General features: G+C 38.2%; 1 protein-coding gene across 1 annotated transcript in view; it reads right to left on the bottom strand.

Annotated features, from left to right (window-relative positions):
- KDM4C (lysine demethylase 4C) overlaps positions 1 to 27,885 on the bottom strand; it is a 258,197-nt gene that overhangs the window by 189,081 nt on the left and 41,231 nt on the right. The window contains 2 exon segments of the mRNA XM_083883663.1: positions 19,296 to 19,433; positions 23,855 to 23,958. Of these exon segments, the coding sequence (XP_083739789.1) occupies positions 19,296 to 19,433; positions 23,855 to 23,958 (242 nt within the window).

The raw sequence follows: 27,885 nt of genomic DNA, 5'->3' as shown, positions 1-27,885 counted from the left end.
GAACCAAGCATTCCTACCTTGATAAACCCAAAATTCAGCAGAGCAGGACAGACTGTTTTCAATTGAATACCCAGAGGAAAGACCGGACCCATCTTGCCACCACTGGACCCTTCTACCAGATTGTCTCTACTCCAACAGAACCACATCTGTCACTCCAGGAGGACTTATTTGGACTACTCCCAACACCCTGACCAGAGTGTCAGGTCGTATTCCAACTCCAACAGCGTTTCTAGGATTTTTTTGATTGTTTAGTCATTTGTTTGCTTTACTACATTTGCACTTTTTTAAATATTCCTAGTAAAGAAGTGTTATTCCTATTCCTAAATCTTTGCCTGCAAGCCCTTAATTGCAAAATTACAATAATTTGGAGGGAGAGGGTTTACATCCTCCATTCCAAGGGAAGCTCCAGCTTTCTCTGGGAGACACTTGGCTTTTCCAAACCAAGACAAAGGGGAATTCAAATATTCAAATAATTTCGTAAAAAGACACCAGTGATACTGTCTTTTGTGGGATGCTCTCAACTGTTTGATTTAGTTTGATTTACAGGATATTCAGGACCTAGAGATCATAAACAGAAAAAACCATCCTGTTTCAAAAATACTATGAACCACTGAGTCAAGTCATACATAAAGAGTTGTTGATGACTGTTCTACCTACAAACACATGAAACATTTTTACATTATTATGGCATTTCCTTTTTTAAAATAGGTGATAAGAGAGCTGCTTTATAACAATTACAAATAAACCAATGATTTTGGTAAAGAAAACCACTTTCATAAGGAAGAATTCAATTAGAATGCTCTTGAAACATATTTCTTATAATATAAACTATAATATAAATATAATATAAACTTTAAGTAGTGACAAGTAAAACACATATAATTTTTAACTGCTACTGTAAAGAGAATTATGAGAAGAAAAGCCTTGTAAACATACCTGTCCTGAGTCCCAAATTCTTACCTTCAAATAACAAACCTGCAGGATTGTGTATGACACAACTGGAAAACAAACTGCCAAGTCCAGAATTTGACATAAGTTTAACAAGGATTATAGGGTGTAAATGTGTGGGGATCAAGTAGTTGTGAATAGCAATAAGAATATATAAGGCCCCATATCCAACCACTGTTTTATTAAGGCATCAGCAATTACACTCTATTTAATTACGAAGAATGCAAACCTTTACTAGAAACAAGGACTTTACTGACAACTCAATTACAACTTACCCTTTCTGACCAAACTGTATGAAAATTTGATTTTAAATGTGCCTGCTACAGCTTCATAGAAAACCTCAAAAATTTTCCTCTCCAGATTTGGACCACGACAGTCAGATTTTAAAGACACGACTACCCAAACTCTCATAACATTTCTGCATTAAGAAAAAAGTCCAGTATCTGGTTGTTGTACTGAAGTCCAGTCTAAAATTTTTTTAAAAATAAGAAAATTTCAACAAAACACTTCTGATTTTGCATAAATTTAACTATTTCACTTTTAATATTCTAATTATTCTTGTTCAGGGTATTAAACAACACTTGACACCACTCCTTGCAGGAAATTAAATGTATGATGCAGTCTCTTTGAGACTAATCTGTCAGGACACAGGTAAAAAATATTTATCCTCTATAGACAACTGTGATCAAATAGAAAAAGCATTGAAATAGCAAGCACAGAAATTCTATGTGCATCTCCCTCAGTCCTTTAGATGTCTCATTTTTCTCAAGACCACACTTTCAGTGCCTCAGGAACCCATGTCTGTTTCTCCACTGATTCTCTCTCCCTATTTCATAGGCCCTGCATCTTTTCCACACACACTCTTCCTCTGTTTTGGGGTAGAGGGTTGTCTGAAATTGAGTTGAAGGTAGTTGCTACTATACTATATATATATGACTATATCTAGTCATATGATGCAGCTTACTATTTGTCTCATCTTTATTCAAAGCTTCTCTATCTTAAGTGAAGGGTATATTCCCGATCTCAAAATATGGAATTTGGCCAAGCCCACAATTTAACTGCATTTGAATAAAAATCTAAAATTAAAATCCTGTGTATTTTCACAACATTACTTGACCAAGTTAGCTTTCAGTTAAACCAGTGTAATACTGAAGTCAACTCAAACCATAAACGCCTGTAATCACATTAAGCAAAATGAAAATGGTCTTACTCCCTGCAAACTCTAGCACATAATATCTTTAACATCATTATTATCTTTTTGCAGCTTTATTCCATACAAGGCACTCTCATTTCAACACTTACATTTTTTTTACTTTTTCTACTGTCATCCTGATGCCACATCTGACAAAAATGTCACCAAACATTTATTTCTAGAAACATTTAGGGTTTTTTCTTTCAATCTGACCTTTAGCACAACGCTCTTAGTATTTTTAATAGCTTTTTTCAGAACAAAAGCATTTTAGTAATTCCACCACCTCCAAGTAGTTTGCTTTATAATCACAGATACAACAGACACATAATATGCAGATTTAGAGTCTGTGTTTGTTATACTGTCCTTCTTGAGGGGTTTCTAATTCTGGTAAGATTTTGCCTCCCTGAAGTAAACAAGAGTCTCTTTTCTTCACTCATCATGAAACTTGTATAAAATACAATAACCCTGACAGCCACCCCATTCTTTTGTCCAATGCAACTGACTGAAAACACTCTTCTCTTTACTTTATTCGCAACAAGATCTAGCATATTATTTCTTTACCCTCTTATCACCCCTTTGAAACTACACTTACACCTTAAAGGGAATCGGACATGAAGTAAGTAAAGATATAAGACTCCTGGCCAAGGTAGAATTCTCTATGGCTTCAAAGTCCATGGAATTTCTTCAGCAAAACTTCAATACAACATGAAGTCACCTCTACTTTTATATCTCATCCACATAAAAAAGAAATGTAACTATGAAATTTGTGAAAATTTTGCCAGAATGTATTGTATGTAGACTCATTCAAACCCCACTACCCACTTAAACAGCTACCCAATAAGGCTCACACAACATCAGCATCACCCAACACATTGTTTCGTATCATAGTGTAATTTTAAATTCCAACATTAAAACTAATTTAAATCATCTCAGTTGAAATATTTCCTTCATACGTGAAAAGAACATACCCACAGGTTACCAACAAGTAACCTGATTTACAATAAAGTACTGGAATTATTTTTAACTTTAGACATATTTGCCAAAGTATTAAGTTACAGTCTGTTTCAAAGACATTCAACAGACATACTAAATGCCACCTACTTGCATTTTTTCTAGTAAAATTTTGTACAATCTTAGACTGTAAGACAGATTCTTATACCCTAAATAACAACTTAATGACTGATACACTAATCCCAGTATACCAACACCCTGTAATCACCTACGTAACAAGTGGAGAAGAACATAGAGAAGGTGATTTTGTGGGGTTACTTTACTGTAACTTCCTCCTTTTAGAACAAATTTTTACAGTCTTCCTCAATCCACTGGAAACAAAAATGTAAAAAGGTTACATTTCTTCTCTACATGTATCATAGATTTATCCCAGAACAACTCATAGTAAGGCATCAAAATACCCAGCCCTCTGTATCTTTCTTATATATTGTGAGTATTCTCAACAAACCTTGAAAAAGCCACTGAAACACTGCATTTACTGAACTATATTAACATATTCAGCACAAGTAACTGAAGTAACTTTATTGGAATAATTTGGAAAATCCAGCTATAAGCACAATGAGAACAAGATAAATTATCTTTTTCTTTTTCATTCAGGTGTTTGCTGAATATTTCAAACTGTATTGCCCTCTAGAAGCAGGCACTGTTCTAGCTTCCTAAGGCAAACTATGTTTTTTTACAAATAAATACATAAAAATATATGAAACTTCAGGTCAAAATTTTCCCTCAGAATTCCAAGAATATGCAATGTTACATGGCAAAGGTGAGATAAGGTGATTCTGTTGTTAAAATCTGAAAGACAGTAATTTATCTGATAAGGTTGGTGAACATATGAGAACACACTACAGAGAACAGACAGAGAGTCAGTCTTAGCTGCACTTATTTGATTACATTAGTTATAAGAGAATTAAGTAACTTATTTCGCTCTCAGGATGAATGCGAGGTCTTGTAATAAACCACATGAAAGTGCACTTTCTGTAAAAGTTTTAATGTGGCTTTTTTTGGTTTTAATATTGTATCTGAATTAAGAGGTGACTATATATCGACAGAAAAGGATGACACCTTCAAGGTAATTGGTTATACCTTTTTTCACAGCAACATAAAGGTTGTTCACACTTCAGGCAGAAAGACAAACTTTAAAAACTGAATATAACCACACTACCACTGAAGTCTTAAACTTAATTCAATTTTTTTGCTATAAAACATTTCAGAAAATTATTTCTCATCCTTTTATGTAAAGCACAGTGGTATGTTTTGTTCTGGGTTTATCCAAAATCAAACCAGTGTGTAGTTAGCAAAACTGCACGGAAGATCACGTGCTGTACGAGGAGAATAGGGTCCTCCTCCTTTCCATGCTGCTGCCCTGTAACCTTGCTGTCTATTCCCTTCTGAGAGTCACGTGGGCACACCGAGGTCACTTAAGCAGGTGCCCGTGGGAAATAAATCGCATTCCACCGTTCATCATATTGGTGTCACGCGTGGTCTGTCCGGCCAGTTTGTAAGTTCGCCGTGGCCCCCGATTTACCAGGTTGCCAGCCTCACACCAGAGGCAACAAGTGGTGCCGAAACCCGGGAACGCCCCCCCAACACACGGGTGCGAGTGTGCTCTGGGCGACGGGTGACACGCTGGTAACGGGAGGCGACCAGGGCGCTACGACCGACCCTGGTGGAGGAGGACGCTCCTCAGTACCGCCGGCATGAAGATGCTGAGCAAGGTAATTTCAGAAATTTATGTACAGTGGGGAATTAATATTCTGTATTCAGAATGCTGAGTGAGGTCTACTAATGTGCTAGTGAGAGATGTTATAGTCTCGGCCACCAGCAAAAATCTTAAAAGCTGGGGCAAACTGATGAAAGCGCTGCAGAAAGCGCTGGAGGAGCAAGAGACGTGGGCTGCGGCTCAAAAATGCCTGAGGTTAACTCCCAAGCTGGGCATCGGAGCAGCCACACAGACTGTGTTTGAAAATGATTGCACTGAGAAAGAACAGGGCCTTGGAACTGATAACCTTTCGCGGTCCTTGCTCGGGAGTCTTGGCACGGAGAGCGAGCGGGTGCTTGAAACTAACACGCAATCCCGATCCCCATCCCCGGTCCTAAAGTCCCTTTCTGCAGTCAGGTTTAACCCATCGGAGAACCCCCCGAGCCCAAGGGAAAGTGTTGTGAGTGCAGATTTAAGGCAAATAGACGTGAGGCCACCTCCATATGCACCACAACATGGCGTCGAGGCTGAAGAAGAAGGGCGGAGCTCTGTAGAATTTCGCGCCACAGACACGCACGGTTGGGACCAAAAAGGGGGAGGTGTGGTCCTCGGAGGGGAGGAGAAATCGGAGCCCAATCGGAGAACGGGTTCCCCAGCCATTCCTTTTAAGGCAGAAATGCCCCTGGAAAGGAGGCGGAGCAGGAGGAGTGGCACACCCGCCCACCAGAAACCCAGAGGGTGGAGTCAGAGCAAAAAGCACAGGAGACAGGGAGTGTCTGACCAGTCCACTTCCTCTCACTCGGAGGAGGAGGAGGTCGAGCAGGTCTCAAAGCCGGTCCGAGAGGGGTGGTGCAAAGGACGTGAGTGCAGAGAATGAGGATGTGAATGGAGGGAACAGGGATGTGAATGCAGGGAACGAGGATGTGAATGCAGGGAACAGGGATGTGAGTGCAGAGAACGAGGACGTGAGTGCAAGGAACAGGCACGTGAATACAAGGGACAGGCAAGTGAATACAAGGGACAAGAAAGTGAATACAAGGGACAGGGAATTGAATACAAGGGACAGTGTCACACCAGTGGGGAGTCTAGTGATGATTCAAATTCTAGTACAGACACAGAGGACACACCAGCAATTTTCTTTAAGCACACAGACTTGCCCATGAGGCATGCACATAGAAAAAACACTAAGTTCATGCCCCTGACAGACTGGGGAAAGATACAAACAGCACTTGCAGACCTGCCAGAGGCTGCAGCACAAATATTTCCAATGAAAAGACTAGATAACAATTTGCCTTCGAGTGTCTTTCCACAGGTTGTCCACTACAGGTTGCCAATCAAACTTCCGGCTTTGTTCTTGTGTATCAGTTTTGCGCTGCCATCAGTTCACCTAGGCGCAGGTAATCATCCCTACCAGCCAAGCATCTGGACCTTTAGGAACTTTATCACCGGCGATGTGATAGGTTGGTCCAAAACCAACTCACCCACGTGGACGGTGCGTCTGACAGACATCTTTACGAGAGACCGATCCGGTAAGGCAAGAGTTATTGAAGAAGGGACATACTGGTGTCCAAGCCACAACCCCGGAAAGAGTTATTGCACTAAATCAGGTTACTGGTTTTGTAGGTATTGGGGTTGTGAAACCATAGTAACAGGTAACCGGTGGAAACCTCCAAAGGAGGATGAGTTCCTAAAAGTAACGAATTGGCCGCACAGCTGTATATCAAAAAGTACATACCAAGGTAAACACCCAGGAAATTGCTCTCACCTCACAGTCACAGTACTGCGACCCCAAGACCCAACATGGGCGATCGGCAGATTGTGGTCAGTGTACAGGCGTGAAGACGACCCAATACGCCTGGCCCCTGACCGTGGCACAGTTATACAGATCATCAGAACTCATCCACCCACACGATACATTGCAGTAGGGCCCAACGAGCTGATAACCTCACAAAAAGAGAAAATGCTCGTTGCAACAGCAGAGCCTGATCCAGTACCAGCCAGTCCCAGACCCGAAGTAGCCTCGCAGGGTCTGTTAGATCGAATGCTATACGCTGCGTTTGCGTCACTAAACTACTCACAACCTAACCTGACCAAGTCATGCTGGTTGTGCTATGACGCCAAACCACCCTTTTACGAAGGAATAGGTGTCAGCACAATGTTTGAATATTCTAAAAGAGCCAATCCCAAACAATGTAAGTGGGACACTTCCCGCAAGGGAATTACTCTGGGAATGATCTCAGGGTACGGACTGTGCATTGGCAGCAGATCCCTAGCCACTCAAAACAAACAGCACTGTAACACCTCGATCACCCTAGACCAACAACAGTCATGGGCCATTCCAGCACCAGGGAGTGTGTGGGCTTGTCATACCACAGGTATCACCCCATGTGTCTCCATCAGACAGTTTGATGCAACTAACGATTTCTGTGTTCAAGTCGCTGTCATCCCTAGGATCCTGTACCACACAGATGACAAGGTAATGCTCCACTTCGAAGCACGCTATCGCGAAAAAAGAGAACTGGTAACAGCTGTCAGTTTGGCAATACTTCTAACTCTAGGTGGAACAGGAGCAGCTACAGGCATCTCTTCGCTGGTCACACAGAAACAATTTGTTGCAGCTCCAGCGAGCAATTGATGAAGACCTCCTTGAGATTCACAAAAACATTTTAAAACTGGAAGAATCTCTGTTCTCCTTGTCGGAGATGGTGCTGCAGAACCGACGAGGTTTGGACCTGTTGCTGATGCAACAGGGAGGACTTTGCGCTGCATTGAACGAGAAGTGCTGCACATATGTTAACCATTCAGGTCCGATCAGGCAATCCATGGCAGAACTTAAAGAAAAACTTACACGCCGTGGCCAAGAGTTCCAGCAGCGAAACTGGTTCGATTCACTGTTCAGCCAACATCCTTGGATTGTCCCCATTGTCTCCACCTTGATCGGACCAGTGGTTACCTTATTGCTTGCCCTCGTGTTCGGCCCTTGTTTGCTTAACAAAATAACCCAATTTGTTAAAGCTCGCTTAAGCAGAATTGACATTATGCTTTTAGAGCAAAGACAGCTAGCTTGAAAAGACAGCAACGTCAGCATTTATTGCCTACAAGTTTAACTTGCTCGCACATTCTACTAACAAGTTGTTTCAGTTCTTTGTTGTTGTTATGTTTATGCAGTTTGTATAAGTTGAAAGTTTTATTAGTCATAGAGAGGGGGGAAATGTAGTTAGCAAAATCGCACGGAAGATCACGTGATGTACGAGGAGAATAGGGTCCTCCTCCTTTCCATGCTGCTGCCCTGTAACCTTGCTGTCTATTCCCTTCTGAGAGTCATGTGGGTGCACCGAGGTCACTTAAGCAGGTGCCTGTGGGAAATAAATCGCATTCCACTGTTCATCATATTGGTGTCACGCGTGGTCTGTCCAGCCAGTTTGTAAGTTCGCCGTGGCCCCCGATTTACCAGGTCGCCAGCCTCACACCAGAGGCAACACCAGTGCAAGTTAGACAGCTCATTTAAGACCCTTTTCAAGACTTTTAAGATTAATGAATTCTAACTAATAATATATGAACAAGTTCTATTCATTCAAGTAACAAGCATGGTGGGGAGACTAAACATGCAGCTGAGGCATCTATCTGCCTGTGTTCAGCTCCTGTTGCACATATCTGCCAGGCTACAGAAGCTCACTGGTACTAGAAGTACCTACACTTTGTTTACCCTCGTGTAGTTACTGCAGGATGTGAGTATCTAATTTATTCCTTGTCATTCATAGATGCCTCCTCTAGTACCCTAAGTCAAGGATTTTGAATTGTGCATTTATATTTAGAGTGTTTTCTTTCAGAAGCAGGAAATAAATAAATCATGTGTTTCAAATCTATGATACTGCTACTCTTCTTCAGGCTCTCAGAAAAACAGAGAAAATCGCAAGAACGTGACTATCTCTACAATGTTTGGCCTGAGCCAAACTAGCAACTCTTGTAGTTGGTAATACTACAGTACCAACTGCAGGACCAGCAGAGGTGTAGATGGTCCCAGTAGACACATGCATTAATTGAATGAAAATCATCCTTATACAAAGTTTTATCTAAATATACAAAAGAAATTAAAAAGAAAAAGAATTATGAAAGAAAAAACATTCCAACAAAAAACACTAACAAACAAAACAATAAAAGATAATTTGAGCTCCAAACCATGTCGAAGACAACTGAAACTGCAGAGAGGAACACAGTAGAATGGTTTCTAGTATCTTGAACTCTCTTCATGGTTCAAATGCGGAATTAAAATGGTTCCAAATTAAATAAATTAATAAAAGCATGTAACTAACACTAGTAGCAGTATTTGGGGGTTTTGCTTTACAAGAAGAAAGGTTGGGGGCTGGTAGTTTTAAAAGAACTTAACCCTAACATTTAAAATACCTTTCGGCCTATCACAATAGGTCACCACCCAGTGCCAAAATGCTAAATTAATCCAGCAAGGCTAGAGAACTGACTTCCTCTCAGAGTACAAGAATACAGGTAATCTTAAGAATGAGTCTTGCATTTGCAAAGGGTATAAATAAAAGGAATACAATGACAGGTGATTCAGTTCAATTGCCCAGTCATGCACTGACACCTGAACCACATCCTGGTATATATGATGTCTGACTGAGTTCTAAATATTACACTGGATTCCTAGAGATTTGTACAGAGGAAGGAAGAATATCTGAAATGGTTTAGACACCTGTGTTTCAGCAGCTGATTCAAGCCCAAAGAGTCTATTTCTTGAAACTCATACTTTTTAAAAGAATTTCTTAGTTAAATTCTACTTTCTTCAAAAACCTGGAATGAAAATAGTCTCTCTCTACAGGTATGACATTAATATATAGACAGAAATTTAGAGAGCGGCAAAACTTTTTCCTCAGCAAATTGAGTATAAATATAATCTGCATGCTCACAAAAAGTAAATCAAACTGTATTGATTTACTCAAAATTTTAAATAAATTATACTCTGAAAAAGCAAGTAAATTACTGAGTTTTTCTTTAAAAAGAAAGTTAAGTGAAAACTGCTATAAAACAAAAGCTTCTAAACATCCACCAAGTATGCCAACTTGGTACATTTTTTACTTTGATAAATGGAACCTTTTGGTTAACACTTAGGGGGAAAAAAGGAAGATTAGATTCCATCATTTCCACTCACTCACAGTTGTCAGAATGTACTCCAACATTTAAAATGTTACTTTACAGAATTCTCCTCTCCTTACTTAATCAAAACTGCATGTAAGAATGAAGTGGTAGTATTGTCGGTTCGACTTTTTTCAAATCAACAGTGCAGCAGCTTGCGTGAGAGCCCTGTGCCAGAAATATACATGCATAATGCTTTTTACACATACTCTACATCACACAGAAAAAAGCTGTGCTATAGTGTTGGTAAAGATTCATGAGAATACAGAAGAACTTCAGAACCATAGAACACACTACCCACAGACAACATCAGTACTTGCACATAACATAGCTCAGACTGTGGGAAGACAGGAACACCACCATATGACATTCTGTATGATTTTATAACCAGATGCTCTACCAAAAGGGGAAGGTTCAAAAAAAAATAGAATATTATTCTACTACAACAGGTAAAAGTATTGTGATTATTACTATTCCTTTCTACTTCTACAACCTAATTCTTAATCCAAAGATTACGTCTGTAGAAATCTAGAACTGTGCAATTTACTGCCCTGTGGGAGACTGACAATCTCCCATTCCAGCAATAAATTTTAATAGCTGCTGTTCTATGGAAATTATGAGTTTGTGATTTAAGAACTAAACAGAGGCAGTAAATGATGGCAGTAAGATTGGGAGAGGGGAAGACAACTAAGATATCAATGTAAAAGAAATAAAGAAAAATAAAAGAGAAAATTCCATGACAACTGCAAAGCTGAGAGTGGCACTGTGACTATGAAGTGAAACGTCAAAATGCAGAATGCACAAGATTTGCTCTGAAGTAGTGGACTAACAATCCAGACCAGAAATAGAAAGCATGTCTGGTTCCAGAAATCTTCTAAAAATTCGTAAGTAGACAAGTCAATTATATAAGGTGGCTAATTATGATCTAGCAAGTAAAAACATTGATTTGTAGAGCATGAATGATGCTGGTATTGTTGCAGACTGGTATCAAACATACCAACATGGAGTATTTAAAAAAAGTTTTGAAAATCAAACAAAATAAGTCGATAAATAAGTAACTCATGAGCATATGCACATAGCTATTTCTGACATTCAGTAGTTCAGTAGTACTAAAACACTACAGTTGGGGTAGGGAGATACTTTTTAAACCTAGACCTTTAAATTTCACTCATCCACATTTGAAAAAAAAAAAATGGTACAACTGAGTTGGATTTTTTTGTACATTTTATTGTACAAAAGCAACCTAAACATAATCCTCATTGAAAAAAATTATTACCTCAATAAACTTCAAGAGGCAGAAGCATTTTTGTGCAGCAAGTATCATTTCTCCTCTGATAAAATCAGTTAAATCATATATATTGTGTCTCAATATATATTTCAAAATAAATAAACTGTTTGGATAACATAAGCTGGACATTGCTACCTTCAAGACAATGAGTCTTGTACCCAAATAAATCAAAATATTAAATAACTTTTCTTCCCTTTGAAAGAGTCATAACTGCTTGAGGCTGCTGCCGCACAAAAACAAAATATCTTCGCATAGGTCTTGAAACAGTCAAGCTGAAAATCTAAGGCAAAGTTTCATTTAACAGCCTGTCAGTTTTTTGATGTGAAGCTAATGAATGCAGTGGCAAACAAATCCATCAAACCTAACATCAAAACAACTGCACTTCATCCCACCAAAGGGAAAAATACAACCTGCAGGCCAGCGCTTTGATCTAACCTATCCACGGAAAACAGTTGCTAAGCAGCTACCACTGAAGAATGCATGAGTAATTACTGACTTAATTTTATGAAAGAGAGCAATAATACTTAAGTATCCCCCGTTTCAAGTAGAAAAGGTTGGTAGACTTCTCAGGTTCTACATATCAGCTAAACAACAAAAAGCTTTCCAGCACCAGCATCTGAAAACAAATCACGTCTTAAAAGGAGCTGCAGTACAAAATAATCATTACAATGACTAGTAAAATCACCTAGTGTGACACTTCCCCTGAGAGCAGGCAGTAAAATTTACATACATTTATACTGAGTGAAAGTCACCAAGTGGTCTCACAAAACAGACACAGTAAGCAACAAGAGCAGCATTCAGAAATGCCAGTACTTCTCTGAAAGCTTGTGAAAGCATGGACAAGGGGTGTCTGAGAGTTGTGAGAAACCCTGACAAGAATCTGGAAAAGCACCAGACAGGGGTCCTTTTTTCAGCTAGAAATAGAATAAAATAATGGGATATATAGAATGGGATAGAATAAAGTTTCTTCCTAAGTAGCCAGTACAGTGCTGTGTTTTGGATTCAGTATGAGAATAATACTGATAACATGCTGATGTGTTTTCGTTTTTGCTCAGTAGTGCTTACTTTAAATATCAAGGACTTTTCAGTTTCCCACGCTCTGACAGCAAGGGAATTCACAAGAAGCCGGGACACAGCATGGCTGGGACACCTGATATAAACTGGACAACGGGATGCTCCACAACACAGAATGTCATGCCCACTACAAACTGATGGGAATTGGCCAGGAGGGGGCCATCATGGCTGTGGGAGGAGTCTAGCATCAGTCAACAACTTTCTCTTGGGTTTTATTCCTTTCTCTTTTCTTGTCTCCCATTTAATTCTTACTATATCATCATAATAGTTTATTTCAATTATTAAACTGTTCTTATCTCAGTCCATGGGGCTTTTATATATATATATATATATATATTTTTTTTTTTTTTTTTTTTTTTAAATTTTTTTTTTTTTTAATTTTTTTTTTCCAGTTCTCTTCTATATCCTACCAGGGACTGGGAGGAGCAAGCACTTTGTTTCAGGATGGGGTTAACCAAGACACAAGGGACTGAGAGGATTAAAACAGTAACCAGAGGAAAATGAAATGAAGGAAAATTAACTAAAATAATGCTAACTGTATAAAGAAGAATTAGACAGTCCTAACCAAAACTGCTAATATCACCAGTCTCCTGTACACATAGAAGAATTATGTGTAAATATTTCTATTCACCAATACTGATAAGTGAACAACAACCTTTTTCCCCACAGAAGTTACCTTCTCAGCAACAAATCAAAGCAGATACCTAGAAAACATAAAAGCTAATAGGCACTGATTCATCTGCTTTATGAACAGCAAAATCCACTGGAGCAAGGAAACTCAAAAAGGCACTTCATGAAGCCACACATTTCCAACCAACTCAAATAAATGTAGCACTACTAGGAAAACAAGAAAATTCACAGAGGCCTGAAGGAACCTGCTAGCTGCCTCTGTTTCACCAGTCAATTATCTTTCTCAGCAATGAACAGAAATCAGCAAATGAAAGTTATAGGATGATGAAAACAATTAAGAGTATCTAAAGCTTAGAGGATCTATTATCCTAACAGAACAACAAACACAAATACACTTGTACCTAGCACTAGCACTGTGTCCCTTTGTTTCACAAAGCTGTGACTTATCCACACACCAGCACTTCACTAAACTCCCTCTGCACCACATACTTTTCGCCAAGCATCTTAAGGAGAGGGTGACTGAATTGACTTGCTCTTTCCCACCAGGATCTCCTATTTCTCTTCTGTTTCTTCTTGCCAATGGAAAAAGCAAGAACTACACTGTTTCTTCTCTAGAGCTGGGAGGTTTTTAGTATGCCAGTTACTTCCTCAGTTGTGTTGTTTGAGAAGTCAGAAGGTTGTTTTGATTCTCTATCTATTTTTTACTTCTACTTAAGTCTGTACAACTTAATTTTGTCCAAAAGCAAACTAAAAACAGTAGCTGAGCTGTAGCAAGCAGCACACTGGAGGTGCCACCTAGTATTTCTTTTGTATGCTGTCCTAGGGCATTGTCCAGGTTCCAGCAAGATCACAGTTAATTTCTTCTCAGTAGCTATTACAGTGCTGTGTTTTGGATTCAGAATGAGAATGGTGGTAACACACTGGTGTTTGTGGGTTTTGCTAAGTTGTGTTACCTCATGTCAACAAACTTTTTTTCCTTTTCTGGTGCTCCACCAGCAAGGAGGTGAGCAAATGCAACAACTGAGCACAACTGAGACAAGTGACTGGAACTAACCAAGAGCATATTCCACACCACAGAACATCATGTCCAGCCAGTATACAAACTGGGGGGAGTTACCTCGAAAGAGCTGGTCTGGGTTCAGGAAGAGGGGTCTGGCATCAGTCAGTGAGTGGTGAGTAATTGCATTGTGCATCACTTTTCCCACCCTTTTTATTATCATTATAATAATTTACCATTTACCATTATTACTGTATTTTACTTCATTTCAATTATTAAACCATTCTTATCTCAACACGCAAGCTTTACTTCGATTCTCCTCCCCACTCCAATGGGCTGGGGACAAAGAGAAGTGGAGTGCATGCTGTTTCATTTCCAGCTGGGCTTGAAACAAGAGTCTTGCACAACTCTAGAAAACAAGCGGAAGGATAGGTGCCTGCTCTCAGGGTTCAACTATTACAAGTAGTTTGGGGACACACAGTGAAATCAAGACACAGTGAAATCAAGTTTAGCATTTTTAAAGACAGAAAATCATTGTTGGAATTTGCATTCATAGTCTTTGCTTAATCAAAGTGTCCAGTACCAAGGGTCAAAAATATCTCTTATTTAACACTTGCATGTGATTTCAGAGAATCTTTAGCACCATCTCATCTCATGCTGGAAAGCAGTATCATCACATAGCCTAAATATTTATTACAACTTCAACAAAAATCTTTGTTGGATTTTTTTCCCCACAAAATCAATGAAGAATATTGATTGTATTTCAGGATTTTTTCTTTTTCTAGGACAGAAATCCAGCTGTAAGCAATTAAAAACTATCCTATAAAAATAAAAGTGTTCCTTGTAGGAAGACAAATAATCATTCATCAGTACAGAATATTCTCTAAGGAGAATACAGCAATGAACTGACCTAGATATTGCTGCATTTTGCTGATGCAGACAATTTCTGCAGTACAATACAGAGGAAAACAGGGTCCAAAACATTATTTTCAATTAAAATTCTTGCACTTTGCACATGAAGGAAGAAAAGAGAAGTCAGCTGCAGTATCAGTAGTCCAAAAAATGACAAATGAGATTGCAAGCTTGTGTGGGTTTTGGTTTGGGACTTTTTGCTTTTTCTTTTAAATGAAATTACTGGACCTGAAAATAAAACTTACTAAAATATCAGTCTTCTTTGGAGACACCAACATTTTACCTTTTTAATTAACACCTCCAGGAAGTTTTCTAACGTTGTGATAAAAAACTAATAACAGATATACTCATGGTTTTCTAGATAAACACTGTAACCAAGAAACAGAGTACAGCTATACAAAATCAAATTATATTTTCTTTTTCTTTTTTTGCAAGATGGAATTTTAAGTATTTACAGAAAACAACTCAATTTTACTTAAATTTTTCTTTTGCCCCCTTAGCAAATCCAACCTGAATAGCCCTCATATAGTCCTAAAACAACATGGGTACTTTTTTGCTCCACTTGGCTCAGAAGCTGCCAACACTACGTCCAGAAGCTGATGGGATGGTTACTGAAGTGCAGCAGGATCCTATAACTTCCTTGGGCATCCTGAAATCTGCTGTGGAGCTTCTCCCTATTAGCTAATGTCTGTGCAGCACTGAAACACAGCCCCAAACTTGAATGCTCATATAAGAATTTTCTGGCAAGGGAGCTGCCCACTGATAGAACTGCCTATGTCAAGAGCAATCTAGAATGAAAGGTCGGCTGTATTAACTGAGGCCATAAATGCTGTGTTAAGATTTACTGCTATGACTTCTTTTTTTCCCCCTTCTCTTTGTGAGGACTATTAGCAGTTCAAAAAGAGTTTGAGTCATGGTGGGTGGTATACTTGCATTTTCCTTTGAGTATTCATGTAAGTCTCTGCAAATACTTGTGCAAACAGAAATTTCCTAAGTGGTAGCCTTAAATACCGGGTTTTGAACTTTAACATTAGGTTTACCTGAATTCACGCAGAAAGATTGATCTGATGTTGACTCACTAAGTAGAAGCCTTTTTTGTTCAAAGTAAGTATTTCAGCTACTGGTAACACAGTGGTACCAAGTAAATTCTGTCAGATAATTTGTCATAAGGGAAGACCTTCTCCCTCTCTACCTCTGCCTGAAAGAATCTGAAAGTGAGGTGGGGGTTGGACTTTTCTCTAAGTCATAGGTGACAGGACAAGAGGAAATGGTCCCAAGTTGCATCAGAGAAGGAGAGGCAATGCACTGGCTCTCTGCATCAGGGAGTATTTTGACTGCACAGAGCTCAAGGTGATGATAGGGTTGTACAACTATGGGTGAGACTCAGGGGGCTAACAACATAAACATCCTGGTGGAAGTCTCCTACAGACCACACACCCATGATGGATGAAGAGGTGGACAAAATATTCTGTGTGCAGCTAGGAGAAGTAATCTCATGACTACCGGACCCTGTTCTCATGAGAGGCTTTAACTTGGCAGATGTCTACCGAAAACTCAAAAGAGCAGAGATGAGCAGTCTACAGAGTTCCTGGAGTACATGGAAAATAACTTCCTGACACAGTTCGTAAGAGCCTACCGGGAATGAAGCCCTGCTAGACATGCAGTTTATAAACAGAGAAAGGGTGATGGGAAATGTGGTAGAAGGAGATTGTCTTGGGCACAATGCACAATGACCATGAAATGGTAAGAGGTTTTAATTCTTGGTAAAGTAAGGAAGGGGGTCAACAAAACCTCCACCTTGGACATCTGGAGGGCCAACTCAGAGGACTGGTTTGGAGAGTTCCCTGGACAGTCTTTCAACCTGTACGCATGCTCCACAGCCTTCCCTGAAGGCTCAGTAGCATCCCTACAGGTTGAAAGACAAGATGGTGGGAAATAAGAATGGCCTGGCTGAGCAGTGAGCAGGGAGCTTTCACAGGAACTCAGGTAAAAGGAAAGAGTTTATGACCTTTGGAAAAGGGGGCAGGCACCTCTTGAGTGCAAGGATGTCATGACAGAGTGCAAGGATGTCATGTAGAGAAAAAACTAGAAAGGAGAAAGTTCAACTACAAGTGGCCACTGCTGTGGAAAGACAATAAAAAGGGGGATTTTATAAATACCTCAACAAGAGGAGGGCCAAGGAAAATCTCCATGCTTCATTGTAGACAGAGAGGAAACATTGTCACCAAGGCTAAAGAAAAGGCAGAAGTACTTAATGCCTTCTTTGCCTCAGTAATAGTTTCCCCACAGCAATTAGCCCCCTGAGCTGGTAGACAGAGACAGGGAGTAGAACAGATTCCCTGTAATCCCAGAGAAAATAGTTAGTGGCTTGCTGTCCACTTAGACAGTCTATGGAACCAGATGGGATTCACCCAAGGGAGGGTGAGGAAGCTGGTGGAAGAGCTCACCAAGCTGCTCTCCATCATTTATCATCAGTTAACTGGAGCGGTCCCAAAGGACCAGAAATTGGCCAGAATCATGCCCATCAACAAGAAGTATCAGGGAACTACAGGCCTTGTCAGCCTGACCTAGAGTGCCATGAAAGGTTATTGGACTGATTATCTTAATTATGATTGCACAGCACATACAGGACAACCAGGAGATCAGGCCCAGCCAGCAGAGGTTTGCAGAAAGCAGGTCCTCCTTGACCAATGGATCCCCTTTAATGAGCATCTATGGACTAGACACAGGAAAAGCTGTTGATGTTGTCTGTCTGAACTTTGATACTTCCTCTAACAATATTCTCCTGGAGAAACTAGCAGCTCATGGCTTGGATAGACACTGTTCACTGTGCAAAAAATCTGTATGGCTGGGCCTAAAGAGTGGTGGTGGATAGAGTTACATCCAGATGATGCTCGTTAACAACTGGTGTTCCCCAGAGTGCAGTCCTGGAGCGAGTTCTGTTTGAATAGCTTTATCAATCACCTAGACAAGGGGATTGAGTGCAGTCTCCGTCACTTTGCAGATGACACCAAGCTGTGTGGGAGTGCTGATCTGTTGGAGGGCAGGAAGGCTCTGCAGAGGGGTCTGCACAGGCTGGATCATGGGCTGAGGCCAATGGTGTGAGGTTCAACAAGGCCCAGTGCTGGGTCCTGTCCTTGGGCCACAACAACCCCAGGCAGTGCCACAGGCTGGGGCAGAGTGGCTGGAAAGCTGCCCACAGGACAAGGACCTGGGGGTGCTGTGACAGTGACTGAACACGAGCCAGGGTGTGCCCAGGTGGCCAAGGAGGCCAATGGCACCTGGCCTGTACCAGCAATAGTGTGGCCAGCAGGACCAGGGCAGAGATTGTTCACATGAGGCCACATTTCAAATCCTGTGTTCAATTCTGGGCCCCTCACTATAGGAAAGACATTAAGGTGCAGGAGCAAGACTAGAGAAGGGTAATGAGGTTGGTGAAGGCCCTTGAGTACAAGTCCTTTAAGGAGTGGTTGAGAGGAGGCTCAAGGGGAACCTTATCACTCTCTACAACTGCCTGAAAGGAGGGTATAGTGAGGTGGGGGTTGGTCTCTTTTCCCAAGCAACAAATAACAGAACGAGAGAACACAAGCTCAAGCTGCACCAGGGGAGGTTCAGGTTGGACACCAGGAAGAATTTTTCACTGAAACAGTGTTCAGGCATTGGAAGGACAGCCCAGGGAAGCAGAGGAATCACCATCCCTTGATGCATTCAAGAAATGACTGGCTGCAGCACTTAGTGCTATGGTTCAGTTGATACACTGGTCTTCAGTCAAAGGTTGAACAAGAATGACCTCGGAATTTTTTTCTAACATTACAGATTCTGTGATTTTATGCTGTATGCAAAATAAGGAAGACATGCACACCACAGAACAAGATGTCAGTCTAAAACATCTTCAGTTATACACACCTCAAACAGTTGCTTTATTATCTTGTACTACAAGATTTCTGATTAATTTGAGAAAAATTGAACTTGTTTCTTTAAACTTTATTTGAAGTTTCAGTATTTATGTTTCTTTCCAGGTATCAAAATTCTAGTTAAATTAAAGTGCTTTCTTAAACAGTGAAGCTTAAAGGATATTTAAGTGCAGAAGTCAGTTATCTTCACATATATTAACCTCAGTGTATGTAGCTTGAACTTAAAAATATCCACAAACAGAACTGGTTTTGAAGAACAATAAATACACTAAGTTGCAAACAAAACTGACTACTGAGAGGAATATATATTGCTGGAAGTATAACACCTACTATCAAAATAACAACTAAAAATTAAATTTGAATGGCAGCTTAATGTATTATCTGATCTAATAGTTATCCCTTTCTCATCATCTTCCTGAGATTCTCACAAAGAAATAACCACAGGAAATATTTCCTTATACAACAATTTTCTGCTTACTTACCAATTTTGCTGCTTTTCCATAATCAATCCAACGAATGGTGGCAAAGTTTGTTGACTCTGCACAATTAAATCCATGGTTAAACCCTGCATGGTATCCATATGGGAAAGTGATCACAAACTCTCCTGCCTCTTGGGTAACCTGTAACAATAAAAAAAATAATTAAAGGCCAAAATAAATAAACTTTTAAAAAAACCTTAAAGTGAACCACATTACAAAGCATTTCTAGTCCTATAGCAATGAAAATTACATATGCCTTCATAGCTAACTAAAACAAAGGACTTTTTTTTGCCTTGCACAGAGATGAGATTTAATACAAACAGGAACAGTATACTCGAGACAATGTTCTCTACTCTAAAATCCATAGCTAGGTGCAATATTTAAATTCAGAAAGAACTCAAAGAAGTTAATCTTGGAGCAGAGGTTCACTGGTAATAAAACCTGGAAGTAACTAAAAAAGACAGTAAAAAGAATATATCATTTTTACTGCTGGGAGGAAGCAAAGACAGGCTGGATCAAAATATCCACAATTACCATGCCTAAATGTTGTGCAGAATGCCTCAAGACAAGCGTTAAACACTATTAAAACACAAGTTCTAAGCTGCCTCTCTCCTTCCTCTCTTTCTCTTTAGGCAAAATTTTAGAGAGCAGAAACAGTCTGTCATCACAAGAATTCCAAATAATTAAAGGACATATGGGATAGAAGGAGACTCTGAAAGATGAAAAGCTTGACTACAGTTTAACTCTGATATTGTTTTAGAGATTGAGCTAGGGTAGTTTCAAAGGAAAGAAAACATGCAAAGACCACTGGATCAACAGGATACTACAGAAAGTAGAAAAAATAAAGGAAAATAAAAAGCCAACCTCAAACTCACTGCACTGTAATTATATTTTGTATATACAAAAATAACCCAAATTCCAGTTAGTTTTAAGAGACATATCAGACTTGAAAAGCTTTTAGAGTAAACTACAAAAAAAAAAAAAAAAGTGTGGTAACAGAAACAAATCACTAGCCAGGTAATTCTCTTTCAAGAGAGAAATCTCATCTTCCTATACTAGGATGGACTGCTGTTCTCCTACATGGAGAAAAGAGGAGACAGCACTTCTTGTCAGTCAGTAATATTCTCTCCACACAGTGACAGCTTTAATCTCCTGAAGTCAGACCACCAGAGACTATCAAGGACAGGCTAGTCAGAGACTTGAGACAGCACACTGTCTTCTGAATTATCTGATAAGAGTTAATGAATAAAGTAGATTATACTGAATAGTTAAGAGATTCTCCATGCTTGGTTTGACACACATTTTATGTGAAACACACATCAGACAACAGACTCACTAAAAAGCAAACAGATCTATTTAAATGAAGCAAATAGTCTGAGCAGTGACTGATGACTATTCAACATATGTATTTGTTGATTACAGGAAAATAAGGAGAGTTCTCAGAGTCTAAATAGGTTGTTTTCAGTGTGTGCCAATGTTTTACATAAGCCATACAGTGAGAAAAATTGGAAGGACAAATACGACTCTTTTTAGGGCCACACCCTTATGACTTAAAGTCACAAAAAGGAAGGGTTAAATTTTAAACAGTCACCGAATAAAAATTTACAACTTCAAACATTTTTCTTTTTAATGTCATGTTCTAAATCTCAGTTTTCTACTGGTACGGCTGTCTTACATTCAATTTCTGCTTTTACAATCGCCTTCAAAATTGCTGTTTTATCATTTTATAAATTCTTTTTGTGCATTTTTTGCCCAGTGCAAGAACACACACAGGGTTAGCACTTCAAAGAGGTCTATTTCTGATTGCATTAATGGATGAAGGAAAAAGAGGAAAACAAGAAAAACAGCCAACAAGGCTAGAGGAAAAAACTGGATCTTTCATTTAGCATGGTTAGATTTTCTGTGGATTCATATTTAGTATATACATGCAAATGCACATATATAGTTGCATATATTGTAACTGTTACTGTAGCACTTCAACAATCGCTGTGGGAATGTTTAAGAAAGATTATTCTCAATGCTAACGATTCCAAAATTTATCTCAATACACCCTCCCACTGCTGACAGTTTAGCAGGTGTTCTATTGCAACAAGCAGCAGTTCAGCTGCCACCTGGTAGGCGTAGGCTGACTTATCAGCATTCAGCACATTTCCACTCCTATCACTTTGAGCCATGAGAGATCACAGCCTGGTTCTCTCTATTCACTTTCTCACTGAATCCCATTAATTACAATTACACTTGGGTACAGTCTGCTTCCTCTAAAGACTAGGTGATAGAACCAAACTTAAATATTTAACTGTTTGTAGCACTTTTTTTTTTTCTTTCCTCCCCCCCTTTTTTCAGAGGATCATTATCCTCTAAATTAGAATACAGGAATAATCAAGACACCAAAATGATCGACCCCCTTACCCCACCTCAAATGAGTCATACTAAAAATAAGTATACTGACATTCTGCAATATGCTACTTTAAACACCAACCACTGAAAATTATACAGTTCAGAGTAATGTTCTGTAAATCCGAAACTATAAATCTGGTTATAAAACCATCCAGCTTGGAAAGTTTCACCTGACACTTAATGATAAACCACAAGGCTATGAAGGGAATCAGTATATTTACCTATACATTACAAAAACTGAATTCAGCAGTTACATTTCCATATGATAATAAATCATTCAGAAAACAAACTCCTTACTTTGTAAGTAATTTATTCAAAAAAGCTTGCTTTCCAAGGCAGGCAGTATCATTCTAAATGCCTCCATTTCCTCAATATTACACATAGGTTGACTTGAGCATGAAAAGTGATGCTCCAAAAAGGCATAAAACACATCTGTGTCTTCATCCCACCTGTTTGCCAATAGGACTGATAACACAGGGGTGTCCCGATTCTTGCTGGACATGTCTTACATAGTATGAAGGCCTTTTTTTCTGCTCCTCACATCATTTCAGTGGTGAGGAGGATGAGGGTGCACAAGATGTTAAGACAGGACACAGCCAGGACAGCTGAGCCTATGGTATCCTGCTCAGTACATAAAGCTGTGATAAAAAAGAAGGCAGGGCAATTGTTTGGAGCAGTGACATTTGTCCTGCCAAGTCACCATTATGCATGACAGGGCTCTGTTTTCTTGGGAATGGCTGAACACCTGCCTGCCCACAGGAAGCAGTGAATGAACTCCTCATTTTGCTTGGCTTGTGTGCGCAGCTTTCCCTTTCCCTGTTAAACTGTCTCTGTCTCAAACCATGAGTTTTCTACCTTTTATCCTTCCATTTCTCACCGATCCCACCAAGGGGGAGTGAACAAGCACCTGTCTGGTGTTTAGTTTCCAGCTGGGCAAAAATATATATATAAATAATTTTTTTTTAATACTGTTTAGAAAAGCATCAACTAAACCAGACAAAAAGCACTGCCTTATCCTATATTTTAGGTCAGGGAAAACACGTTAAGCAAAGTTTGTATACACATCCACACACTATAGCAATAAATAAATAGCACATATGCAAAATCAGAAAACACAATAATAAGCAAGGTGTATGGCAAGGATAGTTTACACCACCATATTGCAGTGGGAATAAACTGAGAAAAAGCATATATTGCCTGGTTCTTCTGAACAAGTTAAAACAATCTGTGCAATGGGAAACCAGGAATCATAGACTTTAAAGATCAAAAGCCTTTTGAAAACTCGGTATTAAGATAAACAGATATTCAGGTAGAGGACCTTTTGAATCAAGTTCTAGTCCTCCAAGTAGGTTTACAAAACTCCAAAATTTAGAACTTTAGAATTTACAAAATGTATAGAGTAAGTACACTTTAAAAAAAAAAAAAAAAAAAGAGCAATGCATTGAAAATATTTTATTAGCTGGCACCTACATGAAGTTCAAAGTGGAAAACAATTAATACAGAAAATCTTGTAGAAAGCAGAAGAAACCAAATACTTCAGATGTTTTTAAAAGCAGCTATGTATTAAATTCATCCACAAAGAAGCAAGACAGGTATTCTTCTCAGTTTCTGTCTGTATAATGTTCTCATCAAATGTTTATTCTGCCACTACCTAACAGTCAAAAATAGCCATTCATTCTTTTTCTATTATGTTAAACTTTTTAAATATATTTTAAATTAAGTAACAGTTCTTTTGGCTTCATTCCACCTTAAACTTTTCAGGTCCTTATAATGATAAAGTTATATTTAATTGCATTAGAAAAGCAACATACAGACATAAAGAAATTAAATACTTGTGTTAAAACTCTAGGTATACAACTTAACAGAATGAGTCAGTAAGCGTTTCAGTCAACAAAAAATCACACCCAAGCTACCATGAAAATAAATTTAAAAAAACAAATTTTGGTAATATCTTAGAAAAAAATCACAGAAATGTTGTAATGGCTACACGTGTTTAATTCTAGAAAATCCCCTGCTAAAACTATTAAAATTTTTAACACATATTTTCATGCAGCCACTACCTAAAAAGAAAAAAAATTGCCTCACCTTTACTATAAAAATGTTTTTACTAAGCACAATCTAATTCAATCCATAAAAGTAGAGTTTAAAAAGAAACATTAATGTACCTTGTCAAAAGGAATTCCATACTTTTTCAATATTGAGGGAGAAATTAGAGTCATCTTGTGGCGAAGAAAAGCATCACATCCTTGAGAGCTACTTGGAAAGAACCCTAATAAGGCAAGAAAAGCAAAACTGTACATCCGTTCATTAAATCAAATAGGAAAACTTTGTAATATTTTTCAATACTTAATACTGTTTAAACTTGTTTTAGAATTTATCACATCATTCCTAACTTCTGAGAGGTTTTACAAAAATCAAATGCACCTCCTAAGTTTTTAAGCCGCACCCCCCCTAACTGCTTTCCAAGGGGAGGGGCTATGGGGTCTTTCTTGTTTGTTAAGAAGTGAAATAATTTAGAATAAACGTGGATCTGTACATTTAGGCACTCTTTCTTACCCTTTTGAGAAATGTATTATTGCTGGAAGCTTTTTTTATGTTAATGCTTATTCTGCACACATGAAAATCAATTGCAGTAAATAACTTCAGAAGGATTCCATGAAGACTAGGTTTACCCCACACTTACAAACCATCTACACAGTAAGCAAATAGAACGTCCTAACTTTGTACAAATAGTTGCATTCCTCTCACATAAATGGTAATTCATCATTCACAGAAACAGTTTAAATCTTGGAAAAACATGCTTACTCAATTATTTTTTTAAAAAAAAATTTCGATTAATCATCTGAATTTTTTAATGCCTTGAGAAAAAATGAACAATAATTTTTCCATAGTATACAGCTTTCTCTCTAGAGTTAATTTCTTCACTCAGATGAGTCTTATATGTCATGTCTATTAACCATCCTAAAACTTCAGAACAACCTAAAAGTTATCTTATAGTTGTTGTATTTTTTGTACATTCAATCCAGCACACTCACCAGTACAATATTTTGAAGAACAATATTTTTCTGATTTCTCAGAAATAAGTTTAAGCAGCACTTAAGCAGCAAAGGTGTATTGAAGACTTGTGCTGGTTAATGTACAAGGAAACCTGCTAAGTTGCCCTAAGATCAAATATTATTCAAACTCATCATTCTTAATTTTTTTCTCACCAACAAGCACAGAATTCTTTACTCTCCCTTTGAATTGCAAATAATGTTGTAAGTACTACTTTATTGGCAGAGTTATATATATGTTGCTTCACTGACTAAAAGAAAGTTAAAAGAAAACAGCCCACAAGTAGTGGATTTCAGCAAAAAAAAAAATCAACTATTTTTTCACAATTAATGCGTAAAACATAAATGACAGCAATCAAAACTTAAAATCTACAGTTTCTGAGCACCAAGAAATCCCAGTCCTGAGCAGTATAAAAACAGAAATGTACAGAAACTTGCTGTGAAAAATGTAGTTGAAAATGATACCTGAGACTGAGGGAAGAGCTGGTATGAAAGTAGCTGACAGCTTAACTGCTAAAAGCAGAGAGAATTTAACTGAATTTTCCTTGAGAAAAAAAATTTGTACCAAGTTATGTTACTGCAATATGCTTAATTAGCTCAACACAAGATGATAAAAAGCAAACGATGGGCAGACATCCAAACCTTAAGTTGTACCACTCTAGCTCCAAGAGATCAGATGTAGCTGTGACAAGTCCAACCAGAAGGCAAGCTTGTTGCTGAATTCCAAGAAAGTTGCAAATAACACAGAGCAGCAGAACACAACCTGCTCAAAATCCACTACTAGAAATTTATAGAACATTTGTTGTAGTTACAGAGCCCTCACAGTAAAATCAAAGTGCAGTCTACACATTCTGTACTGTTATAAAATATCTTTGGACTTGTCAAAGTCTACACTTGGGCACACAAATTTTTCAGCCTCATTCACCTCATTTTCTCAAAGGAACTCCCCTTCAATGAACAAGGAAAGAAAGGAAGGTAGTATTTCCTCATTACAAGACTCTTTATCAAAACATCTTTTGTTTGTCAGGCTAAATGTAAGTCACACAAGCTTTCCTTCCAGAAAATAAAATCCCTGTGGGAGAACTGGCTAACAAATGCAAAAAAAAAAAAAAACCACAAATGTAGGATTTAGCATTAGAAATATTGCAAGACTCTTGCAAAATCATTAAATGCAAGCCAATTCAAGATATGCCCACAACATTAAGAATCATTCTGAAATACCAAGCCGATGTTAAAATTGCCAATTAAAACGATTACCATGTAATCCTGTATGTTTAATGAAATCCCATATATAAAAGAAAAAAAATAAGGAAATCTATCTAGAATCTAACTACTATTCAAATTCTGTAGCACATTCATGCTTTTAAGGGACACATGAAATTTTAATTTAAACCGTTAACACTAACTCATTAACTCTAAATCAGTTCTGCAAGAGCAGGTATTTTGTAGGAATTCACATGCAACCCCAGTTTCTTGGATGGTCCCTTGAGATATGGCAGACCTCCTTGGAAATGATTACAAAGAAACAAAATAAGAATTCAGAACAATTACTTCATAGAAGTCAGTGAGGAATAATCAGAGCTCAGGGTAAAACTGAATAAAGTTCTCATTGATTTATGTCTATGAGAAAAAGGCAATTAAATTAAAAATTCTCCAATCCATGATTTACATAAACACTGACATTTTTAACAGCTAGAGCAGAATTAGAACAGTCTACCATGGTAGTATGCGATTTAATACTTGCTGGCCAAATGTTTGAGTAGGAACAACTACAGGGAGAGGACATTTATCCACAAAACTCAAGGTTCCTCTCAGCTTTTTAAAACTCTTATTTACTTAGCCAAAGCAGCAACAGCAAAGAGTATGTGAAAGCATAGGCTTCAGACAACCAAAAACACGCCCTTAAAAGACTCCAAATACATATCCTAACAGACAACATCACCCAAAATGTCCAATCTTATCAATGCTATGAACAAAATTAAAATATTTTAGTAACAGCAATATCACTGGACTGGGGAAGACACATCTTTTGTCAATGCTATTCCACCTCAGCATGATTTTTCCACAGAATATAAGGTTTTATAATCCACAAATATGCTAGATGGAAGTCAAAGCCTTCTCTCATCTTTGGGCAAAGGCAGAAGTAGTGGGCATTCGGCAGACTCCTAGCCATGGAGGGATATAGAACATATTTTTAAAGAGAAGTTCAAATCTCTAACTTATTGTGGGACAGACAGTGAGTGCTGCTACCCATCAGTCTCATTTTTTTCTTTTCACCCTGAGAGTGTCTTTCCAACACATCACACACAGCTCATATCAGATGGCCACATCAATATCATACCTTATCATCTGGGCAAACTGAAGTGGATTTAGTTCCATTTCCTGGTTGAGTAGCATTTTCAAGGTATTTGGAATGCTCCTCTATGCTACTAAAAATGTGCCCATAATGTTTTCAATTACATTGTCCATCTAAAATCATATATGCAGAAATTTCAATATTATTCCCAAAAGTATAATTCCACAACTTCATTGGACTGAACAGGTTGGTTTCCTATATTTTACCATGAATGATCAAAGAAATCATAATTTGGTCACTTATAATGTCATTATTTATTGACTTTATCCACATAAAATCATATTCTTAGGGAACTTTCAAATCAAATCCCGACCAGTGCAATGAATAAAGCCAGACATCCTATAATTTTCAACACTTCCTAACTCAAGATTTCACCTGAAATTTAAAGGTGCTGCATTTCTCATTAATATTATTTTAAATTAAAATATATATATAAACAGAAAACTCACAATATAGGAAGAATACGCTAAATTACAAGTATTGTATGTAGTTTAATGTTAATGAAAGTAAAAATAAATAGAATTAACATAATTAATCTCAAGGTTATGATTATTTTTTATTTATGCAGACCTTCACTTAAAGAATTTACCCAAAATACTAATCACAATTTCCAGATAAGCATTGTTGAAACAACGGCAGAGATTACCGAAGCACTAAGTTTTCTAGTAATTCTCTTTTTAGATTTTACTTCGGTAAGTATAAATACAAACTTTATATAATTTATTTAAATTATTTTGCCATGATCTGAACTAATTTGATTTAACTTTCTGTGTTGAACATGAAAGAA

Source organism: Zosterops lateralis (genome assembly GCF_965231275.1).
Source record: "Zosterops lateralis genome assembly, chromosome: Z".
NCBI classification, from domain to species: domain Eukaryota; kingdom Metazoa; phylum Chordata; class Aves; order Passeriformes; family Zosteropidae; genus Zosterops; species Zosterops lateralis.
The sequence above is the reverse complement of the archived record's forward strand: the minus strand, read 5'-3'. Positions and strand labels throughout refer to the sequence as shown.